At 41.2% G+C, this 25,649-nt stretch overlaps 1 protein-coding gene across 1 annotated transcript in view; it reads left to right on the top strand.

Annotated features, from left to right (window-relative positions):
• The first annotated feature begins 2,252 nt into the window (after nucleotides 1-2,252).
• Nucleotides 2,253-25,649, top strand: part of LOC143274653 (phosphatidylinositol 4-kinase alpha-like) — a 151,098-nt gene continuing 127,701 nt past the window's right edge. Inside the window, exons 1-11 of the mRNA XM_076578525.1 lie at nucleotides 2,253-2,345; nucleotides 5,848-5,967; nucleotides 7,346-7,439; nucleotides 8,311-8,396; nucleotides 10,830-10,902; nucleotides 11,534-11,994; nucleotides 13,663-13,767; nucleotides 17,078-17,149; nucleotides 18,377-18,473; nucleotides 20,495-20,686; nucleotides 22,981-23,081. Coding sequence (XP_076434640.1) covers nucleotides 2,253-2,345; nucleotides 5,848-5,967; nucleotides 7,346-7,439; nucleotides 8,311-8,396; nucleotides 10,830-10,902; nucleotides 11,534-11,994; nucleotides 13,663-13,767; nucleotides 17,078-17,149; nucleotides 18,377-18,473; nucleotides 20,495-20,686; nucleotides 22,981-23,081 — 1,494 coding nt within the window. The remainder of the gene's footprint in view (nucleotides 2,346-5,847; nucleotides 5,968-7,345; nucleotides 7,440-8,310; nucleotides 8,397-10,829; nucleotides 10,903-11,533; nucleotides 11,995-13,662; nucleotides 13,768-17,077; nucleotides 17,150-18,376; nucleotides 18,474-20,494; nucleotides 20,687-22,980; nucleotides 23,082-25,649) is intronic.

Here is a 25,649-nt window from a genome sequence, read left to right as displayed (position 1 = left end):
ATACAACTGAGGCCCGAAAATTTTGTCTGGAATGACGCATTCATTCAGTCTGTGCCAATCAGAGAGCCGCCGCTCTTTCCGATTTTGGTCCCCCAAACCACGCAAAAAATATGGCGGCTTGAGGCGAATAGTGTCAGTTCGTGTTCATGATAAGGGTCATTTCGAGTCATATTATTCCTAAGTTCTTCATTAAAAGCGTCGGTTACGCTTAACATGTCGTTTTTCATCTGCATTGCAAAACACGCGGATTTTTTTTCTCGTTTAAAACTTCAGTAAATCCCAGAATTTAGGACACTAAAACAGAACATTACAACATTTTGTCACAAAAAATTTCTCGTGTTTGTGATATGGACCATTTGCGTCAATTATGAAACTGTCTCTTTATTATAGGGGTGGATTATACACTCCATAAAAGATTTCTCGTGTTCGTGGTACTGATGGGTCATTTGCGTCAGTCGGTTTTAAACCTGTTAATTTATTGTAAGGGTGGATCCAAGTCATAGTTTCTCAGGTGTCTGCATTGCAAAACGCACGATTTTCTTTTTTCCAATTTAGATATATCCCAGAATGATAATAAAATAGGACATTACCAAAATCGTTTTCTGCTGAAAGGTTTCGACGGCTGTCCGTCCGTCGAACTCGGTCGTGAAAAAACAAAACGATGTAACCTTGGTTGCAATGGTGTGAAAAAGTGCTACAGTTCAATGTCAAGCTGAGCGCACGCAGGGCTGGTAAAATATCGACTTCATTGCCAAACATCCCCTTCCAAAACCTTGCAGGTGATGATACAATTCCAATTGTCTGACCCCGGGCAGGAACTACATTGCCAGCCAGCCATAAAGGGAAACCACCCATGCCTTGCATATGGAAAGTAATAATAGGAGTTATTAACCCTTTCACCGCCAGCCAAAATTCCCTTGTGCTACAAACACAGAAAAATACGGAGTCTAAGAATAGCTGGGGATTCCCCTGTGATATGTAGCAAATATGGCCTATCCAACATAAAGAGCAGTAGGTTCATGGATAACAGACCCACTGATGATCTGGTCACTCTTCACGGTGAAATGGGTCCTCTACCTAGCTGCTGCATAAATGCGAGTTTGGCAGTGAAAGGGTTAATCAACTGTGTGGCAGTAAGTGCATGTGGTGATGATGGAATCGGGGTTAGACAAGGTGAAAAAATTAATACACGATCCAATCAATGAATTCATGGCTAAACGTATCAATTAAAAAGTATGTAGAGATGCATAAAATGAGAATGAATTTTTGAATAAAGCAGAACGATTCGAAACTCAAAAACTGAGCACCATTATACATACCGGCTGCATGTAGATAATGATAATCAACCAGAGCCGACTGATGTGTGTGTGTGTGTGTGTGTGTGTGTGTGTGTGTGTGTGTGTGTGTGTGTGTGTGTGTGTGTGTGTTTTGATCTAGGCAAGGTGAACAAGATCATCGGAAAGGGAATGCGAATTCGAATAATCTATCCATTATTGGGCCATAGTCCCTTATGAAAGGGTGTATTCCTACACAGATATTGCACTGAAGCCCATCTGTCACAGCCATAATAAACTGTTATACCGTATGATATATCAATGGCCCCAAGGTCAAGTACGTCAAATGAGATTGATGCTAGAATCATATTACCAAGACAATACGTCAGTTATCTCTTAGTGAAATTAGATGCATTGTACAAGTAATTTGACAAAGTTTCGATCCGGCGGAATGGCCGATCACGGGCGATCTCAAGTTTGATGAAAGACACCAACTACTGAATTTTAGTGATTCAAGGGCACATGTAAGATGATATTTTGAAGGACTGAATAAGTTTTTGTCTGATATTACTAACAGCTGAACAACACAAGACAAGACTGAGAGACTGAGAGCGGCCGGAGAGAGAGAGAGAGAGAGAGAGAGAGAGAGAGATGTTTAATTGTGAAGGCCACAAAAGGGCGACTCAACATGCAGAAACGGAATCGTATTTCGCTCGTCCAAACAAAATAGTCTGAGAGAGAGAGGGGGGGGGGGGGGGGTCAGTAATTGTGAAGGCCACCGGCCCAAACACAGAAGGCGTGAGGGATACAATGGGGCAATTCAACATGCAGAAAGAATACATATTTCGCTCGACCAAACAAAATAGAGACAGGCAGACAGACAGACAGACAGGAGAGGAACGGGAGACAATTTTTCACGTCCAGGCCAAACCGATGTGTATTCACCCAAGGGAGGCCACTCCAAGTTCCAAAACTGACATGGCGACGACGGACGACAAAAATTTTCACGCAAGGACCCTCCTCCAACTTGCTCGTTCTCTCGGTGCCATCAAGGAAGTGCCATGGGACAAGGTTGGATTTGCAGAAATGCATACGTTATGCGTGTTGTCTTGACTAATTGTTTGCCATTTCCATCAGTGTATCGGTTTGTTGTTCGTTACAGCTTTGCCGGATATTAATGCAGTGTCTGGGTCGGTCGGTGTAGGTGGGGACAAAAATCGATTGATATACTATGCCCAAACTGCTTAAGTTTAGTGGTCGTCGAGACATGCGAATTGAACGACATTGTAATTGAATGGACGCTGCTTTTGCGAGCGCATTTTGTTATTTTTATATATTTTTTACTTGTTCTATTGTCATAGTTACCCTCTAGAAATAGTTCCGGTGGGCGCGGACGTGTGGGGGTTGTTTACAATAATAAAGAAATTTCTCTGTTTCTTTTTCTGTTGTGTATGTGTTTTGCTGGTTGTCATAGGGGAATTCATTAGAGTATGATTACTTTGGGTGTTCAATATTCAAACGAGTGTGAGCATGGGAGGGTGTCACTGTGTAACCATATCATTATCAATACTATCGTCATCTATGTGTGTGTGTGCGCCTGTGTGTGTGTGCGTGTGTGTGTGTGTGTGTGTGAGAGAGAGAGAGAGAGAAAGAGAGAGAGAGAGACAGGAAATTAAACAAAATTTCTTCCATTCACTAAGTCACACCACAAACAAACTGTTCGAAAGATTCCTCAAGGTCTGTCAGTTGTGTGTCAAAGCCTAGATCTTTGAGTTTGAAATGCTTTCACATCCATACCGTAATATTTGTTTTCACAATATCAGTCCATTATTCATTTCTTTCATCTGACTTCCCCGCTGTCTCACCCCCTAAACAGTTGCTTTTTTCTTTCTTTCTTTCTTTCTTTGCCAGGCCAGGGTGTCATTGTTACGTGGTCATGCCATTGTGGTTTTCTTTTAGTGTCAGTTGATCTTTATTGTAATGGTCCAGTGTGCTCCTTGATGATTTATTTTATTTATTTATTAAGACTTCTTGCTTTTGCATATATTCTTGAATCTATGCCCTTCACTCAAACATCCCCACACAAACATATGCATATAATTTGAAACATAGGTAAAAGAGAGCAATTAAAAGAGGTCATGTCAGTTGATTAAATCAAGAAATGCAACAGGTATATATATGTATAAAAAAAAAAAAAGAAGAATATAAAAGCGAAATAATGTCAACAACAAAAAAGTAGACAATTGAAATTGAAAGAACACAAGCACGTATGCGCATACATATATACATAGGTACATACATACATACAAAACACACAACGTGCACACACACACACACGCATGCACGCACGTGCGCATGTGCGTGCATGCAAGCATACACACGCACGCATGCACCAACAAACACAAGCCAGATACCCAGACACACTACTCACGCACTCACTCAATGACACACACACATACACGCACCTACAGGCACATACACACACGAACACAGATCAACAATCAAATAATGCAAACTACTACAACCTTACATAAAAAAAAAGTTCCTGCTAAGCATTTCCCAGAAGAAACACCCCACATAACACACAGAGATCAAAACTAGAAAGATGAAGCAAATGTTCACACACACACACACACACACACACACACACACACACACACTCACACTCACACACACACAAATGACAAACAGTTGAAACATACAGGCTACAATATTACATGATAAAGCAATATTCATCAAACATTTCAAGTAAAAACATATGTACATTATTACATTTATGAAATTAAACCTGAAAATGTAAAAATGTACGTATTGTAAAAACTCTCACATCTCCACCCCGCCCACATACACTAGCAAACACACACACACACACACACACACACACACACACACACACACACACACACACACACACACCACTTATCAACAACAACAAAAGCACAACAGATGAACAACTGAGTAAACAAACTACAACATTACTTCATAAAACAGTTCGTGTTAAGAATCTCTCACATGATTTGGCACACTTGTTCATTGGGTTAGTTTGTACCTGCTGACATTGCCAAGAAATGGTTAGCATATAATAAAACAACAATAATTTTGTGTTTTTGTGTTAATAAGTTGTCTTTTTTCTCTCTCTCTTTTTTATTTTTTTATTTTCATTTTTATTTTGTAAGCCTACGGTCTTCATTGACTGAAGAATTGATTTCCTACCCATTTCTTCAACTGTTCAGTTGTCTGTTTACAATATGAAATATAATCAGAATTCGTGATAATTTTTTTTTTAGTTTTTACTTCTAATCTAAGTAAACGTTTTTGTTGGATTTTTTTTTTTTCAGTGACTATTGACGTAATTGTCCACACTGAAATCACTAGTGGTCTGGATGTTGACTTTGCTACAGGTGTCTTTCGCTAGTCTGGAGTGTAAAATATGCCCAGAAACTGAGAAAGCTAGTGTGAGAAATATGGTGTTGGTCTGCTTCTTGTGTGTGACACTGACAGGCAGTGATTGAGTGAGTGAGAATTCATGTGTGTGTGTGTGTGTGTGTGTGTGTGTTCACATGCACACCCTAGATTTATTCTTTGTGTGCATGTGTACACTCCACATGTGTGTGTGTGTGTGTGTGTGTGTGTGTGTGTGATATGCACATGCATTCTTTATGTGCATGTAAACATTCTGTGTGCATGCATGCGCAGGCATACGTGTGTGTGTGTGTGTGTGTGTGTGTGTGTGTGTGTGTGTGCAGTCCATACAGGTGTATGTATGCAGGGTAATTACTTTAGTTTGTATACATGTCCAGATAGGTCATCACTACCTGAGACAACTGATACCCAGATTGGCAAGACACATGGCTTAAATCTGTAATTGTACCATCTACATGTGTAATCATTAGAATTACTGTTGTGGTAATTCTGATTCTTTTTTTTTTGGTTTTGCTTCCCCATATACTGTGCTGTTTCAGTGAGATTACTCTCATGTTGGTCATACTAAATCCTCCATACACTAAACACTACACTCAGGTTCAGGACTAGTACCAGCTGTCCAAAAATGAGCTGTGGTAAGCTGTCACAAGGCCACACTTGAGAGAAGGCCCTGCACTGGTAAATTATTTATTAAGGCAACGCTACAGCGCATAATCTGGAAGCTCTCTGCGCTTAATCATGATGTTGTTGTGGGTGTGGTGGCCGAATGGTTAAAACACTGGATTCTCACCCAGGTTTCCTGAGTTCGATCCTTGGTTTTAAGCGCACTTGGTGGGTAAAGAGTCGTGATTTCTTTTCCGATCTCTCAGGTCAACATGTATGTGGACCTGCTAGTGCTTGAACACACTCCATGTACTTGAATAAGATCAGATACACACGTTAAAGATCCCATAATCCATGTCAACATTGGTGAGTCGTGGAAACAACACGCCCAGCATGCATACCACACCACAGAAAACAGAATATGACTGCCCACACAGTGGTGCAAGAATTGTCTTACATGTATACAAGTGAACGAGGGAGTAGCAGCCCACAAACGCAGAAGTAGCGATTATGTGAACTGTGAAGACTGCTTTGTGCCCCATGCCAGGTCGGTCGGCTGATGGCCATGTGCCCTGCGGATGGGAGCAAGGGAGAGTATCGCCTGGATGTGCGGAGCCAAGATGCAGTTATTGCCCTTGGTGTCTACTACTTGGAGTCAGGGCTGCAGGTACAGCAAACATCTTCTTTTTTTATATCCATCATTTTTTTTCTTTCTCAGTCTCTGTCTCTTTTTATCATGATTCTGTATTTGTATGAGTGATGTTGGCACATGTTTGTTAAGTGGCGTTATTCACTCTTAATCAAGTTAATGCATGCATGATTACTCATTTACTATTTGTGTGCACAGTAATTGCTCATATCTATAGCCCTGTGCAGATGTGTGCGTGTGTGTGTGTGTGTGTGTGTGTGTGTGTGTGTGTGTGACTGTTCATTATAATCTGTTGAAATATTTAGTTACAAACATGGAACAAATGAAAAAAAACCCCAGTAAAGTGAGAGAGAAAAAAAAGGGGATGGAGAACAGAGATGTGAATGTTTGTGTGTGTATATATATATATATTATGAACATGAGACTCTAACAGAAATTGAGGCATGGAGAGAGAGAGAAAGAGAGAGAGAGAGAACGAACATACAAATATATTTTAATGAACTTTAGCCATGGACCACAATTTAAAACTTGGGAGGGAGGTTTGGGCGGGGGCGGGGGAGGGGTGGGTGGGGGGGGGGGGGTATTATAACACTTGAATAGATGACACAATATCATAATGTTCATGGACTTGACATTAATTCTACTTAATCAGGTCTGAGTATATGATTTCTCCTTTTGATTACATGGAAAATAAATTTTGATACATGGCAATTTCTCTGCTTGTTGTTTGATCAAAGAAGTGTACTAAGAGACATATTTAAGCAGTCTTGGAGAAATTTTGTCCGTAAATCAGTACATACGGAACAAACAAACAACAAATGGTATTCATCTTCTAGTTCACCTTGGCAGAAAGGACAGTGCTTTAAAACATCATTTTCAGTATACCCATTAACATTATTATTTAAGGGAGAGAGAGAGAGAGAGAGAGAGAAATTCTCAATTGCTCTGCTGTTGCATTTAAATGAAGAGCCACAGACTTGATCAGAGTGGTTAAACTTGGTATCTTAGTTCACTTTCTTGTCCAGCAAAGCAGTTTCAGTTTCAGTTTCAGTAGCTCAAGGAGGCGTCACTGCGTTCGGACATATCCATATACGCTATACCACATCTGCCAAGCAGATGCCTGACCAGCAGCGTAACCCAACGCGCTTAGTCAGGCCTTGAGGAAAAAAAAAAAAGGTGAATAAATAATAGATAAGCTTACACAAATAAATAAATAAATAAATAATAACTATAATGTTAAAAAAAATTTTTTTTAAAAAGGCAGTAGTAATAATAATAATAATAATAATAATAATAAAAATAATAATAATAATAATCAATTAATAACAATAATAAATAAATAAATAAATAAATAAGATAACAATGCAAAATGCGGGCAATGTTTGACTCTTGGCAGCACAAGGACAGGATTCTGCCGTACCTGCTGAAGATTCTCAGAGGCATGTCCAAAGCCAGATGGCTGGAAGGACCTAAAGGACTCAACAGATACAGTCAGTTTCTCCTCAAGTTTCTGTGTGATGTGTCTCAGTCACTGTCTGCACACTTTTCTCTCCATCTGTCTGTCTGTCTCTCTCTCTGTGTCCGTCTCAGTAAATCTCAAAATGTTTTTATCCATAGCTTTCCTGAGTGTGATCATGAATTTTTTTTTTTTCTTTTTTTTTGTGGTTGGGCCTACAGTTACAGTTTCTGTTGTGTCATATTCCTTTATTACATTGGGTCACTGGGTTTTTATTGTTGTTGCTTTTCATGTCTGTTTACTTTGTTGTTTTGCCACTTTCGTGTGTACTGAATTCAATTTGATTTTTGATGTTTGTGTCTTACGTTTTTCATGTATCCACTGTGGGTTTAACTCACACACCCACACACACACACATACATACACACACACAAATTCTTATCTTCTTTTGTCCTGTTTTGTCTTCTCTTTTCCAATTTTCTGTAAGGGTGTTTTTTGTTGCACTTAGACCAACCTTGTACATTTTTTGAATCAGTAAAATTAATGTGTTGGGGGGAAAAGATGTATTAACTCACTCAGTACGGCCAGTCCTCTCTTCTCCTCTACACAGACCCCTCGGATGTCCTGCAGGTGTCTGAATGACCCAACCTTTAGCTCCCATCGTCAGAATTGTGGTTTTCTTTGTCAGCATTTACCTCTTCAGTATAAGAGCCTTCCGATTGCAATATTTTAATGATGGTAATTGGGGTGAAACGCTGTTAACGTCGTTTCTTTCGCCGTTCACATGGAGAGAGTTAAATAAAAAGTAAAAAACAGTTTTTTGAAGGAAGAATTTTATGAAGACTCGCAGCATGCAAAAAATAGTATGTATATGTATGTATATTTCTTTTTTGTCCCCTTTTTAGAGCTTCCCATGGCGGAGTGTTTCAGTTTCTGTCTGAACACGATTCTGACCGATGTGGCCTACAGGGACAGTGATGCCAGGGACCAGGTGAGTTTTTTTGTTGTTTTTTTTATTTTTATTTTTTTTAATTTTTTTTATTTATTTTATTATTAGGTTTTTCTTTGGGTTTAAAAAAAAAAAAAAAAATATATATATATATATATATATATATATATATATATAATTTTTTTTTTTTTTCTCAAGGCCTGACTAAACACGTTGGGTTACGCTGCTGGTCAGGCATCTGCTTGGCAGATGTGGTGTACATATAAGGATTTGACTGAACGCAGTGACGCCTCCTTGAGCTACTGATACCGATACCATAATTTTTTTTTTTTTTTTTTTTTTTTTTAAAGAGTGATGCTGAAGCCTAGAAAGGTGTACTGGGGCAGGCAGAGCAGGGAAATGCAATGGTAACTTTTGCCAGTTGTTAGAATTCTGTGCAGAGAGACCACCTTAACACACTCAGTACGGCCAGTCCTCTCTTCTCCTATACACAGACCCCTCGGATGTCCACTGGGTGTCTGAATGACCCAACCTTTAGCTTCCGTTGTCAGAATTGTGGTATTCTTTGTCAACATTCACCTCTTCAGTATAAGAGTCTTCCGCTTGCAATATTTTGATGATGGTAACTGGGGTGAAACGCTGTCAACGTCGTCTCTTTCGCCGTTCGTATGGAGAGAGTTAACACAACATAGATGCACCCATAATCCCAACATTGGCATCTTATAGACTCTGTTCTTGTTTCTCGACAGTGATGTGAAGGATGAGTTTCACACCATAGTGAGACAAGTGGTGAGAATTGGATATCAGTTACGGGTCATCTGCTGATCACTTTAATCAGTGATGTAGCAGATAAACATTTGAATTGGACTGGCTTTGTGTTTGGAAAAGTTTGCAGTCTTGTCTGGAGTGTTGGCCTTGAGGTAATGCGTCCGCCTAGGAAGCGAGAGAATCTGAGTGCAGTGGTTCGAATCACACCGGCAGTCGCCAGTATTTTCTCCCCCCCCCCTCCACCAGACCTTGAGTGGTGGTCTTGACGCTAGTCATTCGGATGAGACGATAAACCAAGGTCACATGTAAAGCATGCATTTAGTGCACATAAAAGAACTCATGGCAACAAAAGGGTTGTCCCTGGCAAATTCTGTAGAAAAGTCCACTTTGGTAGGAAAACAAATAAATTTGCAGGCAGAAAAAAATACATAAAAATGGGTGGCCCTGTCAGTGCTGCGACGACACCCTCTCCCTGGGGAGAGCAGCCCCAATTTCACACCGAGAAATCTGTTGTGACAGAAAGAGTAATACAAATACAAATAGAAAAGATCTGGGAAAAGTGTGGAGTTTGGTCAACACTGTGGCAACCCTGAAGAAATTACCTCTTAAACACCCAGTCCGACCAATCAGAATGGAGCACACACAAAAATCGTTCATTTCGCTCCCTGACAAACGCCCACCCCATTTTTTTAATCGAAAAGTGTGCACAGGGTAAAATACCTTGTCAACAGCTACCTTTCACTTACAGAAAAGGAAAATTATCACAAACTAATGATAATTCACAAATAGTAAAGAGTGGTAACTCTCTCCATTACACAAGGTACACAACTTCAAGTCAGTGATGCTTACGCTACCCATTCAGCTAGCACACAGGTAAATAAAAGGTACATTGGAACAAACCCAGACACTTCCTCAAAAAAAAAAAAAAAAAAAAAGGAAACGCCGGGCTTGTCCTTATACCAGTCATTTGACATGTGCACACAGCAGCAAAGACAGAAGAAATGTGCAAACACAAATTAGCTTTTATTCAAGACTGGCATAGCCTCTTTAATCCTGAATAAGCCACACAGAACACATGGACAATACAGAACAAATACATGGTTGCCTCGGTAGTTTATCCACTGGAAATTATACAAATAATGGGGCCAGGAGACGATATGATTAACAAATAGTAAAGAGTGGTAGCTCTCTCCATTACACAAGGTACACTCACAACTTCAAGTCAGTGATGCCTACGCTACCGATTCAGCTAGCACACAGGTAAATAAAAGGTACATTGGAACAAACCCAGACACTTCCTCAAAAATTCAGTTTGCTATATGTGATCATATCTGTTTGTCTGTCTGCTTGTCTGTCTAGTCTGTATGTCTCTCTCTCTCTCTCTCTCTCTCTCACACACACAAATGATGAATGGGTGAATTAAACAGAGATAGAGACAGAGAGGGGACTTAGTACAGAAACACATTCATTTCGCATTTGAACAATTTCATATTGATATGACTATTTTAACAAGACTGAAGCTTCTCATGCATGCAGTTAATGCCCAGACAGTACCGTTTGATGAAACTAAGTTATGGAATGGGCTCCAGCAAAGGGTAAAGTACCTATTAAGCCTACTTAAGGTTGAGCTTTGCGCAAAGAGAAGGTGGGCGCTTACAAGGTAGCTTATGGTTTTAACTTTTATCCAGCATGTTTGTGTGTGGGCAGATTATTTCGGCACAGTTGGAGGTGATGGAGGTGCTGACAAAATTGGTGGAGGGCAGCTTTCACCTGCCGGCAGGTGAGTGTCTATTTGCTTACCTCTGTGTGTGTGTGTCTGTGTGTCTGTGTCTGACTGTGTCTGTTTTTCATGTGTGTCACTGTTTTTTGTTTTTGTTTTGTGTGTTTGTGTGTGTGATAGTATTAACTCACTCAGTACGGCCAGTCCTCTCTTCTCCTCTACACAGACCCCTCGGATGTCCAGTGGGTGTCTGAATGATCCAACCTTTAGCTTCCGTGGTCAGAATTGTGGTATTCTTTGTCAACATTCACCTGTTCAGTATAAGAGCCTTCCGCTTGCAATATTTTGATGATGGTAATTGGGGTGAAACGCTGTTAACGTCGTCTCTTTCGTCGTTCGTATGGAGAGAGTTAAGATCCACTGTTGCACTTGTGTGTGCGCATACACACACACACACACACACACACACATACACACACACACACACACACACACACACACACATGTATACTGGAGTGGATTTTACTACAAATGTTGTTTTTGCCGGGGACAACTCTATACTTCATTGTTGCATGAGGTTTTACCACATGTGCTAAGTTAACACAGGACCTCAGTTTTTGATCAGCCTCATCCAAAAATGCCTCACGTCCATACACCGCCTTTAATTCCCCCCCACCCCCTTACTTTCCAGACACGCTGTGCCAGTACACGGTGCCCATCCTGATGGGCATGGCACGCGCCATGGGCCGCTCCAGCGACGAGGAGATGCCCCTCATCTCGTACCTCCTCTCCGTGCACCGCGACCTCCGGGCGGAGAACATGGCTGCGGCGGCAGAGACCCAGAGCAAGGTCGCCGCGACCGCCGCGCCCCAGCGGCGCTCGTTCAACACGTTCCGCTCGATTCTGCCACGCACCATGTCCACCATGATGCTCAACCAGACGTCAGACCTGCCCAGCCCCACCGCCGGCAGCGCCACCACACCGACGCCCACGTCGAGTTACCTGGACGCTCCCGACTTCAACATGCGGGAGAGGTCCCCTTCCCCGCTGGACGCCCGGGGACAGGGGAAGGATGGAGGAGGAGGAGGCAGCGGTGGGGGTGGGGGGGAGACAGCAGTCGGGGGTGACCCTGCGGACGTGCATTTCAACAAGGTAGGGGGCACGATGGAATGAAAGATTTCTTCTTCTTTTTCATCATCATTATCATCATCATCTTCTTCTCCTTTCTGTTGGTCTTCTTTTTCTTTCTTTTTTTTTTTTTTTTTTTTCCTCCTCCTCCTGCTGCTAATCCATTAACTCTGTGAAGAGTCACTGGGTCACTGCTCACAACAACTGTTCACCAGATGACTGCGGAGCCTGTGAAACTTACAAATACAGAAAAATCCTCAAAAACAAACAAACACGCAACCTTGGACTCATTATGAATCTCTGATGATAAGTCTCTTGATAATCACATCACTCACATCTGCTGATCTGTCTATGCCGCTCTCTATCAGATCAGTTCTATTCGTCACTTCCTGACAAACCGCAGCAGCAAAAGACACTACTTGTTTCTGCTTTTGTCTGGTCAAGGCTAGATTATGGCAATGCTCTTCATGCTGGCTGTCCAAAGCAATGCTTGGATAGGTTGCAAAATGCACAGAACTCAGCTGCAAGGCTTATGCTCAATGCAAAGAAAGGAGACCATGTCACACACACCTCTACTTTGAACCTTACACTGGCTCCCTGTTGAAGCACACATACGCCATAAACTATCTTTCTTCTACCATAATTTCTTTGCATTTCAGTCGATAACATTTGTTGTGACAAAAGCGTGATACAATACATTGCAATGCAATGCAGTGCAGTGCAATACAGTGAATTCAATACAATGCAATACAATCCAGTGCAGTGCAGTACAATAAAACACAATTGACAATATAAGTGCAGTGGTACAAGGCAATACAGTACTTCTTCTTCTTCTGCGTTCGTGGGCTGCAACTCCCACGTTCACTCGTATGCACACGAGTGGGCTTTTACGTGTATGACCATTTTTACCCTGCCATATAGGCAGCCGTACTCTGCTTTCGGGGGTGTGCATGCTGGGAATGTTCTTGTTTCCATAACCCACCGAACGCTGAAATGGATTACAGGATCTTTAATGAGCGTATTTGATCTTCTGCTTGCATATACACATGAAGGGGGTTCAGGCACTAGCAGGTCTGCACATATGTTGACCTGGGAGATCGGAAAAATCTCCACCCTTTACCCACCAGGCGGCGTCACCGTGATTTGAACCCGGGACCCTCAGATTGAAAGTGCAACGCTTTAACCACTCGGCTATTGTACCCGTCAATACACTACAATACAATACAGTACAGTACAGTATGGTACAATACAGTACAATACAATACAATACAGTACAGTACAGTATGGTGCAATACAGTACAATACAATACAGACAGTACAGTATGGTGCAATACAGTACAATACAATACAGTACAGTACAGTATGGTACAATACAGTACAATACAATACAGTACAGTACAGTATGGTACAGTACAATACAGTACAGTACAGTATGGTACAATACAGTACAATACAATACAGTACAGTATGGTGCAATACAGTACAATACAATACAATACAGTACAGTACAGTATGGTGCAATACAGTACAATACAATACAATACAGTACAGTACAGTACGGTACAATACAATACAATACAGTACAGTATGGTGCAATACAGTACAGTACAATACAATACAATACAATACAGTACGGTACAATACAGCACAGTACAGTACAGTACAGTCAAACGCAGTACAATACCACTCCAGGTGGGGTCCAGCTTCACCCGCACCAAGCCGTGGGGGTTTGAGATCATCCCTGAAGAGGATCACCTGGAGTTCTCCAGCAGCCATCTGCAGACGCTGGTGGGAGTGGTGAGTGGTTGGTTTTTGGGGGTGTTTTTTTTGGGGCGGGGGGGGGGGGGGTTCATAAAAAGGTTACGCCAGCAGTGGTGATCCGACAGAGAAAAGCCATGAGGAGAGAAAGGATGGCACCTTCATTGCGTTTGAAGACAACGCAGGGGTCATAGTCAGCGTCAAGGGAGGGATGAAAGGTAAGCATAAGCATAAGATTCTGCCAGGGGACAACATTTTTGTTGCCATTTTGGTGTTTTTCAGTGAATCAGTATTCGCAGTCCTTCCTTATAGATATTATTGTTATTAGTAGTAGTAGTTCTTTTTTATGTATATATCTATTATTTATTTATTTATTTACTTATTTTATTTTATTTTATTTTATTTATTTATTTATTTTCTCAAGGCCTGACTAAGCGCGTTGGGTTACGCTGCTGGTCAGGCATCTGCTTGGCAGATGTGGTGTAGCGTATATGGATTTGTCCGAACGCAGTGACGCCTCCTTGAGCCACTGATACTGATAGTGATACTTTTTTTTTTTCTTTCAGGCGTTCTTTCCTCTTCAAACTGTGTTGCTGTGCCTGTTGGCGCCTTGTTTGCTCTGTCGGTAGAGGGCCAGGTTGGAAGAGTCCTTACACTTAAAGCCTGAACCGGACTATAAATGGCGGGCGATTTGAATCAAGCCAGTTTCTCACCAGAGTCTGACACTGTGACGTCGGTGAAGGTTTATTCAAAATAAAAGCCTAATAAAGCTACGGTTTGGCTTCATTTATGGCAGAGAGCGAGATTTGCCTAGCAGCTTCCAATCTAGACCTGAATTGACTTTGGAAAGTACAAAATGTGTCAGCTACACGTAATACAAAATTTGAATGCAGAGAAAAGGGGCGCAACCGAAACCTTGCTCTCGGGAGTTAAGACCTTAAAGACCAATAGATGCCCAATAGGATTTTTTTTCTTCTTCTTTTTTTGTTTTTTGGTCTTTATTTTGTTGTATTTTCAGTGTAGAAAACAGTGTTTGCTTAGCGGTAAGAATTTTCCAAAGTCTGTGAAATAACACAGAATGAGATGTTGGAAAATTATTTATTAACACAAAGCAAACTTAGCAGTGGCTGCTAAGATCACAGATACAGCCCAGCCTAGGTCTAGAGGTGGGGGGATATGTGTTAACATTTTTTTTTTTTTTTTTTTTTTTTTTGCGGGGGGTCTGTTTGATACATAACCCTGTATAATTCAAGGCTTCTGATTTGTGCTTGCTGAATGACAGGCACAGTAGCTGAATGGTTAAAGCGTTGGACCTTCAATCTGAGGGTCCGGGGGGTTCAAATCACGGTGATGGCGCCTGGTGGGTAAAGGGTGGAGATTGTTCCGATCTCCCAGGTCAACATATGTGCAGACCTGCCAGTGCCTGAACCCCCTTCGTGTGTGTATACGCACGCAGAAGATCAAATATGCACGTTAAAGATCCTGTAATCCATGTCGGCATTCGGTGGGTTATGGAAACAAGAACATACCCAGCATGCACACCCCCGAAAGCGGAGTATGGCTGCCTACATGAGGGTTAAAAATGCTCATACACGTAAAAGCCCACTCGCGTATATACGAGTGAACGTGGGAGTTGCAGCCCACGAACGCAGAAGAAGAAGAAGAAGTGCTTGCTGAATCAAGCCACTTCCGTGAACAGGACAGAAGACGTGAGTCCTGCTCCTTTCCTCATTGAAGTAGAGGTCAGTTTCTCATGAGAACATCTCCCTTTGTTTTCTCAGTCGCTCTTTCTTTGCTTTTATTTCTCATTCACTGTGGATGAAGATAGAAGAACGGTGAAGACGCTTATCGGCCAATACAGTGTCTGCGAAAGTCTGGGTTTGAATCCTGGAGCACCCCCGAAAACGGGAGTATGGCTGCCTACATGGCGGGGTAAAAACGGTCATACACGTAAAAGCCCACTCGTGTGCATACGAGTGAACGTGGGAGTTGCAGCCCACGAACGCAGAAGAAGAAGAAGAATCCTGGAGCCAGTTGCATTGCTCGGATGGAAGAGAGCCTAGTATGGTCGTAACCCGCTATTAACTGTGTGTAGTATGGAACTGACCAATGGTGTAGTTCGGTCAACGTAGGCGTTTAGTCACGTGTGACTGTCAAAACGTTAAAACCAAGCAATGCAACTGGCACCTGGTCTTTCCCTTTCTCCGAAGTTTGACAGAGCATCTAGTCATTTAGATAAGATCATCTTCTTCTTTGTCGTTCGTGGGGCTGCAACTCCCACATTCACTTGTATGTACACGAGTGGGCTTTTACATGCATGACAGTTTTTTTGTTGTTTTTTTGTTTTGTTTTTTTTACCCCAGCATGTAGGCAGCCATATTCTGTTTTCAGGGGCATTTAGGTAAGATGATAAAGTGAGGTCCTGTGTGCAGCATGCACTTGGCACGCTGAAAAAGAATCAGTGTCAGCATAATTCTGTAGAAGAAATCCAGTTTGAAAAGTACAAAAATATATTGCACCTACTTAACCGTGACCCAACTAGTGCAGACTCCGGCAGGGGTCTGACATTCTTGTCCTGTGCAAACTACTATCCGCCTATGCAGAGAAAATGAAAGTACTATGGCCGATAACCTCCCGGAAGTAGGTAACCTCCCCTTTGTCCCGCTGGCTAGCGCCCTCTTTTTCCAGCAGCCATTATGACTCCTGTTCCTGTGCTCTCCATACGGCTAAGTTTTTTCGTATTTTCTGTCTGTCTGTCGATTCTCTGGCGTTCTTGTTTTTTGTCAAATTTTGTCTTCAACCAGGTCACATAATTATATGGTTCAACTGGGAGATCGAGCTAAAATTAAAGTGCGATCGCAATCGATTCGCGGACACTCAGGGCCCTGTATTTCTGGCCCTCTCAACAACACCAACCCGCCGCCTCCTCCACTTCCTTCGCTCCCTCCACTTGACTCCTCCACTCAAGGCTTGACTAGTTACTGCGTTGGATTATGCTACTGGTCAGGCATCTCCTTGGCAGATATAGTTTAGTGTATACGGATTGTTGCCGAACGCAGTGACGCCTCCTTGAGGAACTGAAAACTTTATGCAGTTGGCTGACTGTACTGCCTTGTCTGTCTATCTGTTTCCTTTATCTGCTGTGTGAACAGATTGTTACATTGTTATTTGTTTTAGTTCATTTCTTTATTCATTTCATTTCTGTGGATTTTTTTTTTTTTTTTTTTCTGAGGGGTGATTGTTTCGTAGATGCAAGCTTATGTTGTTGATTTTCCGTGCATGTGTGTGAGCCAGTTTATGTATTTTTCTTGAGGCATTGCTAAAGTGTTGATGTGTTTATTTGTTTCAGGCAAAAAGATTACTTAACAAAGATGTCCAGAAGAATCTTGATTCCAAAGTGCAGGAGTTTATCAGCACTGTTGTGAGTGGCTTTTTGTTTGTTTGTTTGTTTGTGGTGTTTGTTTTTTGCTGTTTTATTGTTGTTGTTTTTGCCTTCTTTTTTTTTTCTTTACACTTACACTGAAGTGGAAAGAGATTAAATGTTCCCTGTGTGTGTGGGTGGGGATGAGGGGGTTGAGAGACTCTGTGTGTGTGTGTGTGTGTGTGTGTGTGTTTGCATGTATGTGTGCCTGCCACTCTTGTTATCCAATAGTAGCAACATATTTTGAACAAGTGCTGACCTATATTCACGATTTAGATTATGGTTTTTTGAGTGATTGCAGATTGTAAGTATTGATCTTGGTGAAGTACATTGCAGATTGTAAGTATTGATCTTGGTGAAGTACACAATGTCAAGGAAACAGTTTTATTAAGAAATTGTTTGTATTTCATTAGATGTGTTGTTATGAAACTCAGCATATAATCACAACACTGACATTACTTGACATTCACTGATTGAGAGAAGGTGAAGGCTCCAAGAGGATTACAATGATGTTAATGAAAACAGTGATGGGAATGTTAAAAATGATGATGATGATAATGATACTAACAACAAGAGAGGCAAGGCCTTCAAGACTCACTTGTGATACACTTAACAAAAAAAAATAACAAAAAAAAAATCCAAGCTTTTTATGTATTGAGTATAATTTCAAAATGTAATGTTTAAGATGAGAAAGATCAGTTTAAAGCAAATTAAGTCCCCTAGCATTAATTACAGAGTAATTTCCCTTTTTAACCTCCTGCACCAAAACATTTGCAAAGTAAATAAAACTTCCATGCATAGCAAAAGAATTTCCTGTTTGAACAAAAAATGATCATAATGACTGCTCTTGTTGTTGGGTCAGAATATCAGATCAAAGTGCCAAGTTTAGAGAATACAAAAAATATGAATATAACAGTAAATGCAGTTTGCATATAATTAGGCTTTTTTTTTTCTTTTTTTTTTTGTGCCCATCCCAGAGGGTGCAATATTGTTTTAAACAAGATGACTGGAAAGAACTGAATTTTTCCTATTTTTATGCCTAATTTGGTGTCAACTGACAAAGTATTTGCAGAGAAAATGTCAATGTTAAAGTTTACCACGGACACACACACACACACACACACAGACAACCGAACACCGGGTTAAAACATAGATTCACTTTGTTTACACAAGTGAGTCAATAAAAGTAATGATAATTATGTTTGTGTGTGTGTGTGTGTGTTCCAGAATGGGAATCTGACCCGTTTCCCATACAAATCGTACAGCGAGGCTATCACTGTGGTGGTGGTTACGTTGCTGAGGGACGTTTTGGAGCAGGAAAAAGGTGAGAGTCCACTGTACCGCTTAACTCACTCAGTACGGCCAGTCCTCTCTTCTCCTCTACACAGACCCCTCAGATGTCCAGTGGGTGTCTCAGTGACCCAACCTTTAGCTTCCGTCGTCAGAATTGTGGTATTCTTTGTCAACATTCACCTCTTCAGTATAAGAGCCTTCTGCTTGCAATATTTTGATGGTGGTAATTGGGGTGAAACGCTGTTAACGTTGTCTCTTTCGCCGTTCGTATGGAGAGTTTTAACCCTTTTTGCTGCTGGCAGCAATGATGACACAGTTTTTCTTGCTGTGCCACTGTATGCATTGCAGAGGAACGTTCCTGAACAAAAAAAAATTGTGAAAAAATCACGCTTGTGATCTTAGGTTCTCAGTCATACCTCCCAGACACACACATGCACACACGCACACAGACACACACACACACGCACGCATGCACACACGCATGCACACACACACACACACACACACACACACATACACACACCATTATTGTTATTTTTGTTGTTGGTATTATCATCATTATCATCATCATTTTTAACATTTCTATTATTATCATTATCAATATAATCTATCATAATTATTGTTACTGTTGTTGTTGTTATTAGTATTGATATTATTGTTATTAGTGTTTATCATCGTTGTTATCATGGCTATCATTAGAATGGCTATTGCTTTTTTAAAATTCTCCCCCTCCCCCTCCCCCCACATCACTCCCCTCCACCCATACAAAATCAAACCTGATGAAGACGACCTGGCCTCATTAGCTGATACCATTATCATCATTTTTTTTTTTTTAAACCATAATTACCTTCAGCATTCATGCAAGAGGTGTTCCTTTATATTTTTATCTTTTACTTACAGACTTACCATTGGCATTCATGTGAAATGTGTTCCATTTTTTATGGATTTACCATAGGTGGTTATGTGAGAGGTGTTACATTATTTTTACAGATTTGCTGTTGGCGTTCATAAGAGAGGTTTTCCTTTTTTTTGCAGGCTTACCATAGGTAGTTATGTGAGAGGTGTTTCATTATTTTTACAGATTTACGATAGGTGTTCATGAAAGTGGTTTTTCCTTCTTTTTTTTTTTTCTTTTTTTTTTTTTTGGCAGACTTAACATCGGCGTTCATGCAGGAGGTGCTTGAGGTGTTACTTTTTTGTGTTTTTTGTGTGTTTACAATGCAAGAGGTGTTACATTGTTTTAAAGACTTACCATGGGCATTCTTGTGGGTGTTACTTTTTTTTTTCTTTTTTTTTCCTTTTTTTTTTTTTTTTTACAATGCAAGAGGTGTTCAGAATCAGAATGCCTTTATTATCTCAGTAGAGAAATAAAGTGTGATGAAGTCTGTGACACATACAGATTATATGCAAAACGGTAAAATTTGGCCTACAACATATACATAGCACAAGAGAGGCAAGGCCTTAAAGACTCACTTGTGATGAATTAAGTCCCCTAGCATTAATTACAGAGTAATTTCCCTTTTTTACTATCTGCACCAAAACGTTTGCAAAATAAATAAAAATTCCATGCTTAGCAAAAGAAGTTCCTGTTTGAACAAAAAATGATAATGATGACTCCTCTTGTTGTTGTGTCAGAATAAGAGGTCAAAGTGCCAAGTTTAGAGAATACAAAAAATATAAATATAACAGTAAATGCAGTTTGCATATAATTAGGCTTCATTTTTTTTTTTTTTTTTTTTTTTTTTGCCCATCCCAGAGGTGCAATATTGTTTTAAACAAGATGACTGGAAAGAACTGAATTTTTCCTATTTTTATGCCAAATTTGGTGTCATCTGACAAAGTATTTGCAGAGAAAATGTCAATGTTAAAGTTTACCACAGACACATGGACACACACACACACACACACACACACACACAGACAACCGAACACCGGGTTAAAACATAGACTCACTTTGTTTACACAAGTGAGTCAAAAATAACACTCAACTCAGTCATAGCAAAGCAGGTGTTATGTTGGGGGTTTTTTTTGTTGTTGTTTTTTTTATAACAGACTTACCATCGGCGTTCATGCGGGAGGTGTTTGACTTTGTGACGGAGCTGTACCACAGCGGCCAGGCGGAGCTGGAGCACCGGCCCCACAGCCACTCGGACAAGCCGCTGGAGTTCAATCCTTACTCCCTCAACGTGCACAGCAATGCCGCCTGTGTCGACCTTCTCTTCTGGGCCATCCGGGATGAAGCTGGTGTGTTACTGCTGCACTGCCTGTGTAGTTTGTTTGTTTGTTTGTTTGTGGGTGGGTGTGTGGGTGTGTAGGGGGAGGTTGGGGGTAGGTTGTGGTGGTTGGGTTCTTCTTCTTCTTCTTCTGCGTTCACTGGTATGTACACGAGTGGGCTTTTACGTGTATGACCGTTTTTACCCCGCCATGTAGGCAGCTGTACTCTGTTTTCGGGGGTGTGCATGCTGGGTATGTTCTTGTTTCCATAACCCACCGAACGCTGACATGGATTACAGGATCTTTAACGTGCGTATTTGATCTTCTGCTTGCATATACACATGAAGGGGGTTCAGGCACTAGCAGGTCTGCACATATGTTGACCTGGGAGATCGTAAAAATCTCCACCCTTTACCCACTGTGATTCGAACCTGGGACCCTCAGATTGACAGTCCAACGCTTTAACCACTCGGCTATTGCGCCCGTCGGTGGTTGGGTTCGATCCGTACTCTCTCAGCATGCTCAGCAATGCCGCCTGTGTCGACCTTCTCTTCTGGGCCATCCGGGATGAAGCTGGTGTGTTACTGCACTGCCTGTGTAGTTTGTTTGTTTGTGGGTGGGTGGGTGTGTAGGGGGAGGTTGGGGGTAGGTTGTGGTGGTTGGGTTCGATCCTTACTCTCTCAGCATGCTCAGCAATGCTGCCTGTGTCGACATCCTCTTCTGGGCCATCAGGGATGAAGCTGGTGTGTTACTGCACTGCCTGTGTAGTTTGTTTGTTTGTTTGTGGGTGGGTGGGTGTGTAGGGGGAGGTTGGGGGTAGGTTGTGGTGGTTGGGTTCGATCCTTACTCTCTCAGCATGCTCAGCAATGCTGCCTGTGTCGGCATCCTCTTCTGGGCCATCAGGGATGAAGCTGGTGTGTGTACTGCTAGTGGTTTTTTTGTTTGTTTGTGGGAGGGGCGTTGGGGTGGGGGGCTGTTGGGGGTAGGTGGTGGAGGTTGGCAGGAAGGTGGCAGAATGGTCAAGACGCTTAACTGATTGATTGATTGATTGATGTGGATACTTATATAGCGCCTATCCCTAGGTCAGAGACCAAGCTCTAAGCGCTTTACATACACGGGGACATTTGCTACCACAGGCTGCCTACCTGGGTAGAGCCGACTGACGGCTGCCACTGGGCGCTCATCATTCGTTTCCTGTGTCATTCAATCACATTTCACATGCACACGCGTACACACTCAGACAGACATGTAACATTTTACGTGTATGACTGTTTTTATTTTCCCCCGCCATGTAGGCAGCCATACTCTGTTTTCAGGGGTGTGCATACTGGGTATGTTCTTGTTTCCATAACCCACCGAACGCTGACATGGATTACAGGATCTTTAACGTGTCTATTTGATCTTCTGCGTGCGCATACACACGAAGGGGGTTCAGGCACTAGCAGCTCTGCACATATGTTGACCTGGGAGATCGGAAAAATCTCCACCCTTTACCCACCAGGTGCACCGAGATTCAAACCCGGGACCCTCAGATTGAAAGTCCAGCACTTTAAACACTCGGCTATTGCCAATACAGAGAGTCCTGTGAGGGTGTGGGTTCGAATCCCGCTCTCGCCCTTTCTCCCAAGTTTGACTGGAAAATCAAACTGAGCGTCTAGTCTTTCTGATGAGATGATAGACCAAGGTCCTGTGTACAGCATGCACTTGGTGTCACTGAAAAAGAACCCATGGCAACGAGAGTGTTGTCCTCTTGCAAAATTCCGTAAAAAGAAATCTACCTTGATAGGTACACAAATATAAGCATGCGCTCTAGGCCTGACAAGCACGTTGGGTTATGCTGCTGTCAGGCATCTGCCTAACAGATGTGGTGTAGCATATATGGATTTGTCCGAACGCAGTGACACCTCCTTGAGAAACTGAAACTGTGGTGGTTGGGGAGGGCGTTTGTGTATGTGGTTGTGGATGAATGTTTGTGTATGAGTGCGTTGGGGTATGTGTTTGTGTGTGTGTGTGTGTGTGTGTGCAATTGTGGGTGCGGGTGTTTGTGCATGTGTGTATGTAGAGACAGTGGGGGGACAGATGTGTGTGTGTGTGTGTGTGTACGTGTCCTCCAACCACACCTCATGAAACGCCCAAACTATACAACATGCAGGAATAAATTGGTGTGTGTGGTTGTGTGTGTGTTTGTGTTTTGTGTGTGCATGTGTGTGTGTGCATGTGTATGTGTGCGTGTGTGTCTTTGTGTGTGTGTGTGTGTATGTGTGTGTGTGTGCGTGCGAGCGTGTGTGTATGTTCCTATGTCAATAAGCGGGTGTCTGCAACAGATGCAGAAAACCTGTGCCTGAAGCTGTCGGAGAAGATCAGCATGAACACAGAGAAAAAGATGCTGCTCTCTCACACGCCTCTCATACTGGTGGCCTTGGAGGTAAGACTGGGATGGTTAACACACCTGTATGTTGTTGTTTTTTTCTCCACAAATCACAGGTAGTGTATTGTATTGTGTTATATTTTCTCCACAAGACACAATCAGCATATTGTATTTTCTCCACAAGATACAGTTAACGTATTGTATTTTCTCCCCACGACACAATTAGCGTATTGTATTTTCTCCCCAAGACACAGGTAGTGTATTGTATTGTGTTATATTTTCTCCCCAAGACACAATAAGCTCATTGTATTTTCTACCCAAGACACAGTTCGCGTATTGTATTTTCTCCCCCAAGACACAGTTCGCGTATTGTATTTTCTCCCCAAGACACAGTTCGCCTATTGTATTTTCTCCCCAAGACACAATTAGCGTATTGTATTTTCTCCCCAAGACACAATTAGCGTATTGTATTTTCTCCCCAAGACACAATTAGCGTATTGTATTTTCTCCCCACGACACAATTAGCATATTGTATTTTCTCCCCAAGACACAATTAGTATCATATTTTCTCCACAAGACACAATTAGCATATTGTATTTTCTCCACAAGACACAATTAGCGTATTGTATTTTCTCCCCAAGACACAATTAGCTCATTGTATTTTCTCCCCAAGACACAATAAGCTCATTGTATTTTCTCCCCAAGACACAGTTCGCCTATTGTATTTTCTCCCCAAGACACAATTAGCGTATTGTATTTTCTCCCCAAGACACAATTAGCGTATTGTATTTTCTCCCCAAGACACAGGTAGTGTATTGTATTGTGTTATATTTTCTCCCCAAGACACAATAAGCTCATTGTATTTTCTCCCCAAGACACAATTAGCGTATTGTATTTTCGCCACAAGACACAATTAGTATTGTATTTTCTCCCCACGACACAATTAGCAAATTGTATTTTCTCCCCACGACACAATTAGCATATTGTATTTTCTCCCCAAGACACAATTCGTATCATATTTTCTCCCCACGACACAATTAGCATATTGTAGTTTCTCCCCAAGACACAATTAGCATCATATTTTCTCCCCAAGACACAATTAGCATTCTATTTTCTCCCCAACACACAATTAGCATATTGTATTTTCTCCCCAAAACAATTAGCATATTGTATTTTTTCCAAAGACACAATTAGCATATTGTATTTTCTCCACAAGACACAATCAGCATATTGTATTTTCTCCACAAGATACAGTTAACGTATTGTATTTTCTCCCCACGACAAAATTAGCGAATTGTGTTTTTTCCCCAAGACACAATTAGCATATTGTATTTTCTCCCCAAGACACAATTAGCGTATTGTATTTTCTCCCCAAGACACAATTAGCTCATTGTATTTTCTCCACAAGACACAATTAGCATATTGTATTTTCTCCCAAGACACAATATATTAGCCTAGTATCATATTTTCTCCCCAAGACACAATTAGCATTTTGTATTTTCTCCACAAGACACAATTAGCGTATTGTATTTTCTCCCCACGACACAATTAGCATGTTGTATTTTCTCCCAAGACACAATTAGTATCATATTTTCTCCCCAAGACACAATTAACATATTGTATTTTCTCCTCAAGACACAATTAGCATGTTGTATTTTCTCCCCAAGACACAATTAACATATTGTATTTTCTCCTCAAGACACAATTAGCATGTTGTATTTTCTCCTCAAGACACAATTAGCATATTGTATTTTCTCCCCAAGACACAATTAGCATATTGTATTTTCTCCCCAAGACACAATTAGCATATTGTATTTTCTCCCCAAGACACAATTAGCATATTGTATTTTCTTCTCAAGACACAATTAGCATATTGTATTTTCTCCTCAAGACACAATTAGCATATTGTATTTTCTCCTCAAGACACAATTAGCATATTGTATTTTCTCCCCAAGACACAATTAGCATATTGTATTTTCTCCCCAAGACACAATTAGCATATTGTATTTTCTCCACAAGACACAATTAGCGTATTGTATTTTCTCCTCAAGACACAATTAGCATATTGTATCTTCCCCCTGAGACACATTTAGCATATTGTATTTTCTCCCCAAGACACAATTAGCATATTGAATTTTCTCCCCAAGACGCAATTTGTGTATCATATTTTCTCCACAAGACACAATTAGCTTACTGTATTGTCTTGTATTGTCTTGAACTTATTGTGTTATTGTACTGCTCTGTATTGTACTGTTCTGCACTGTACTGTACTATACGATACTGTTTTTTAATATAAATGTATTGTATTTTTTCTGGAAGACCAAATAGTACATTGTACTGTACTGTGTTACATTGTGCTGTATTGTATTTTTTTTGTATTGTATTGTAATATGTTTTTTTTTCCTATTATTTCTGCTCTAACCAGGGAGAGAGAGCGCACTGCCACAGTGCAGCACCTACTTTCCTTTTTCTTTTTGGTCTGTCTGCTAGTGTATTTTGCTCACAAATTGGATTTTTTGTATTTGTATTTGTATTTCTTTTTATCACAACAGATTTCTCTGTGTGAAATTCGGGCTGCTCTCCCCAGGGAGAGCACGTCGCCATACTACAGCGCCACCCATTTTT

The sequence above is a fragment of the Babylonia areolata genome, chromosome 29, assembly GCF_041734735.1.
Source record: "Babylonia areolata isolate BAREFJ2019XMU chromosome 29, ASM4173473v1, whole genome shotgun sequence".
Classification (NCBI taxonomy): domain Eukaryota; kingdom Metazoa; phylum Mollusca; class Gastropoda; order Neogastropoda; family Buccinidae; genus Babylonia; species Babylonia areolata.
Note: the sequence above shows the minus strand (reverse complement) of the source record. Positions and strands in the feature narration are given on the sequence as shown.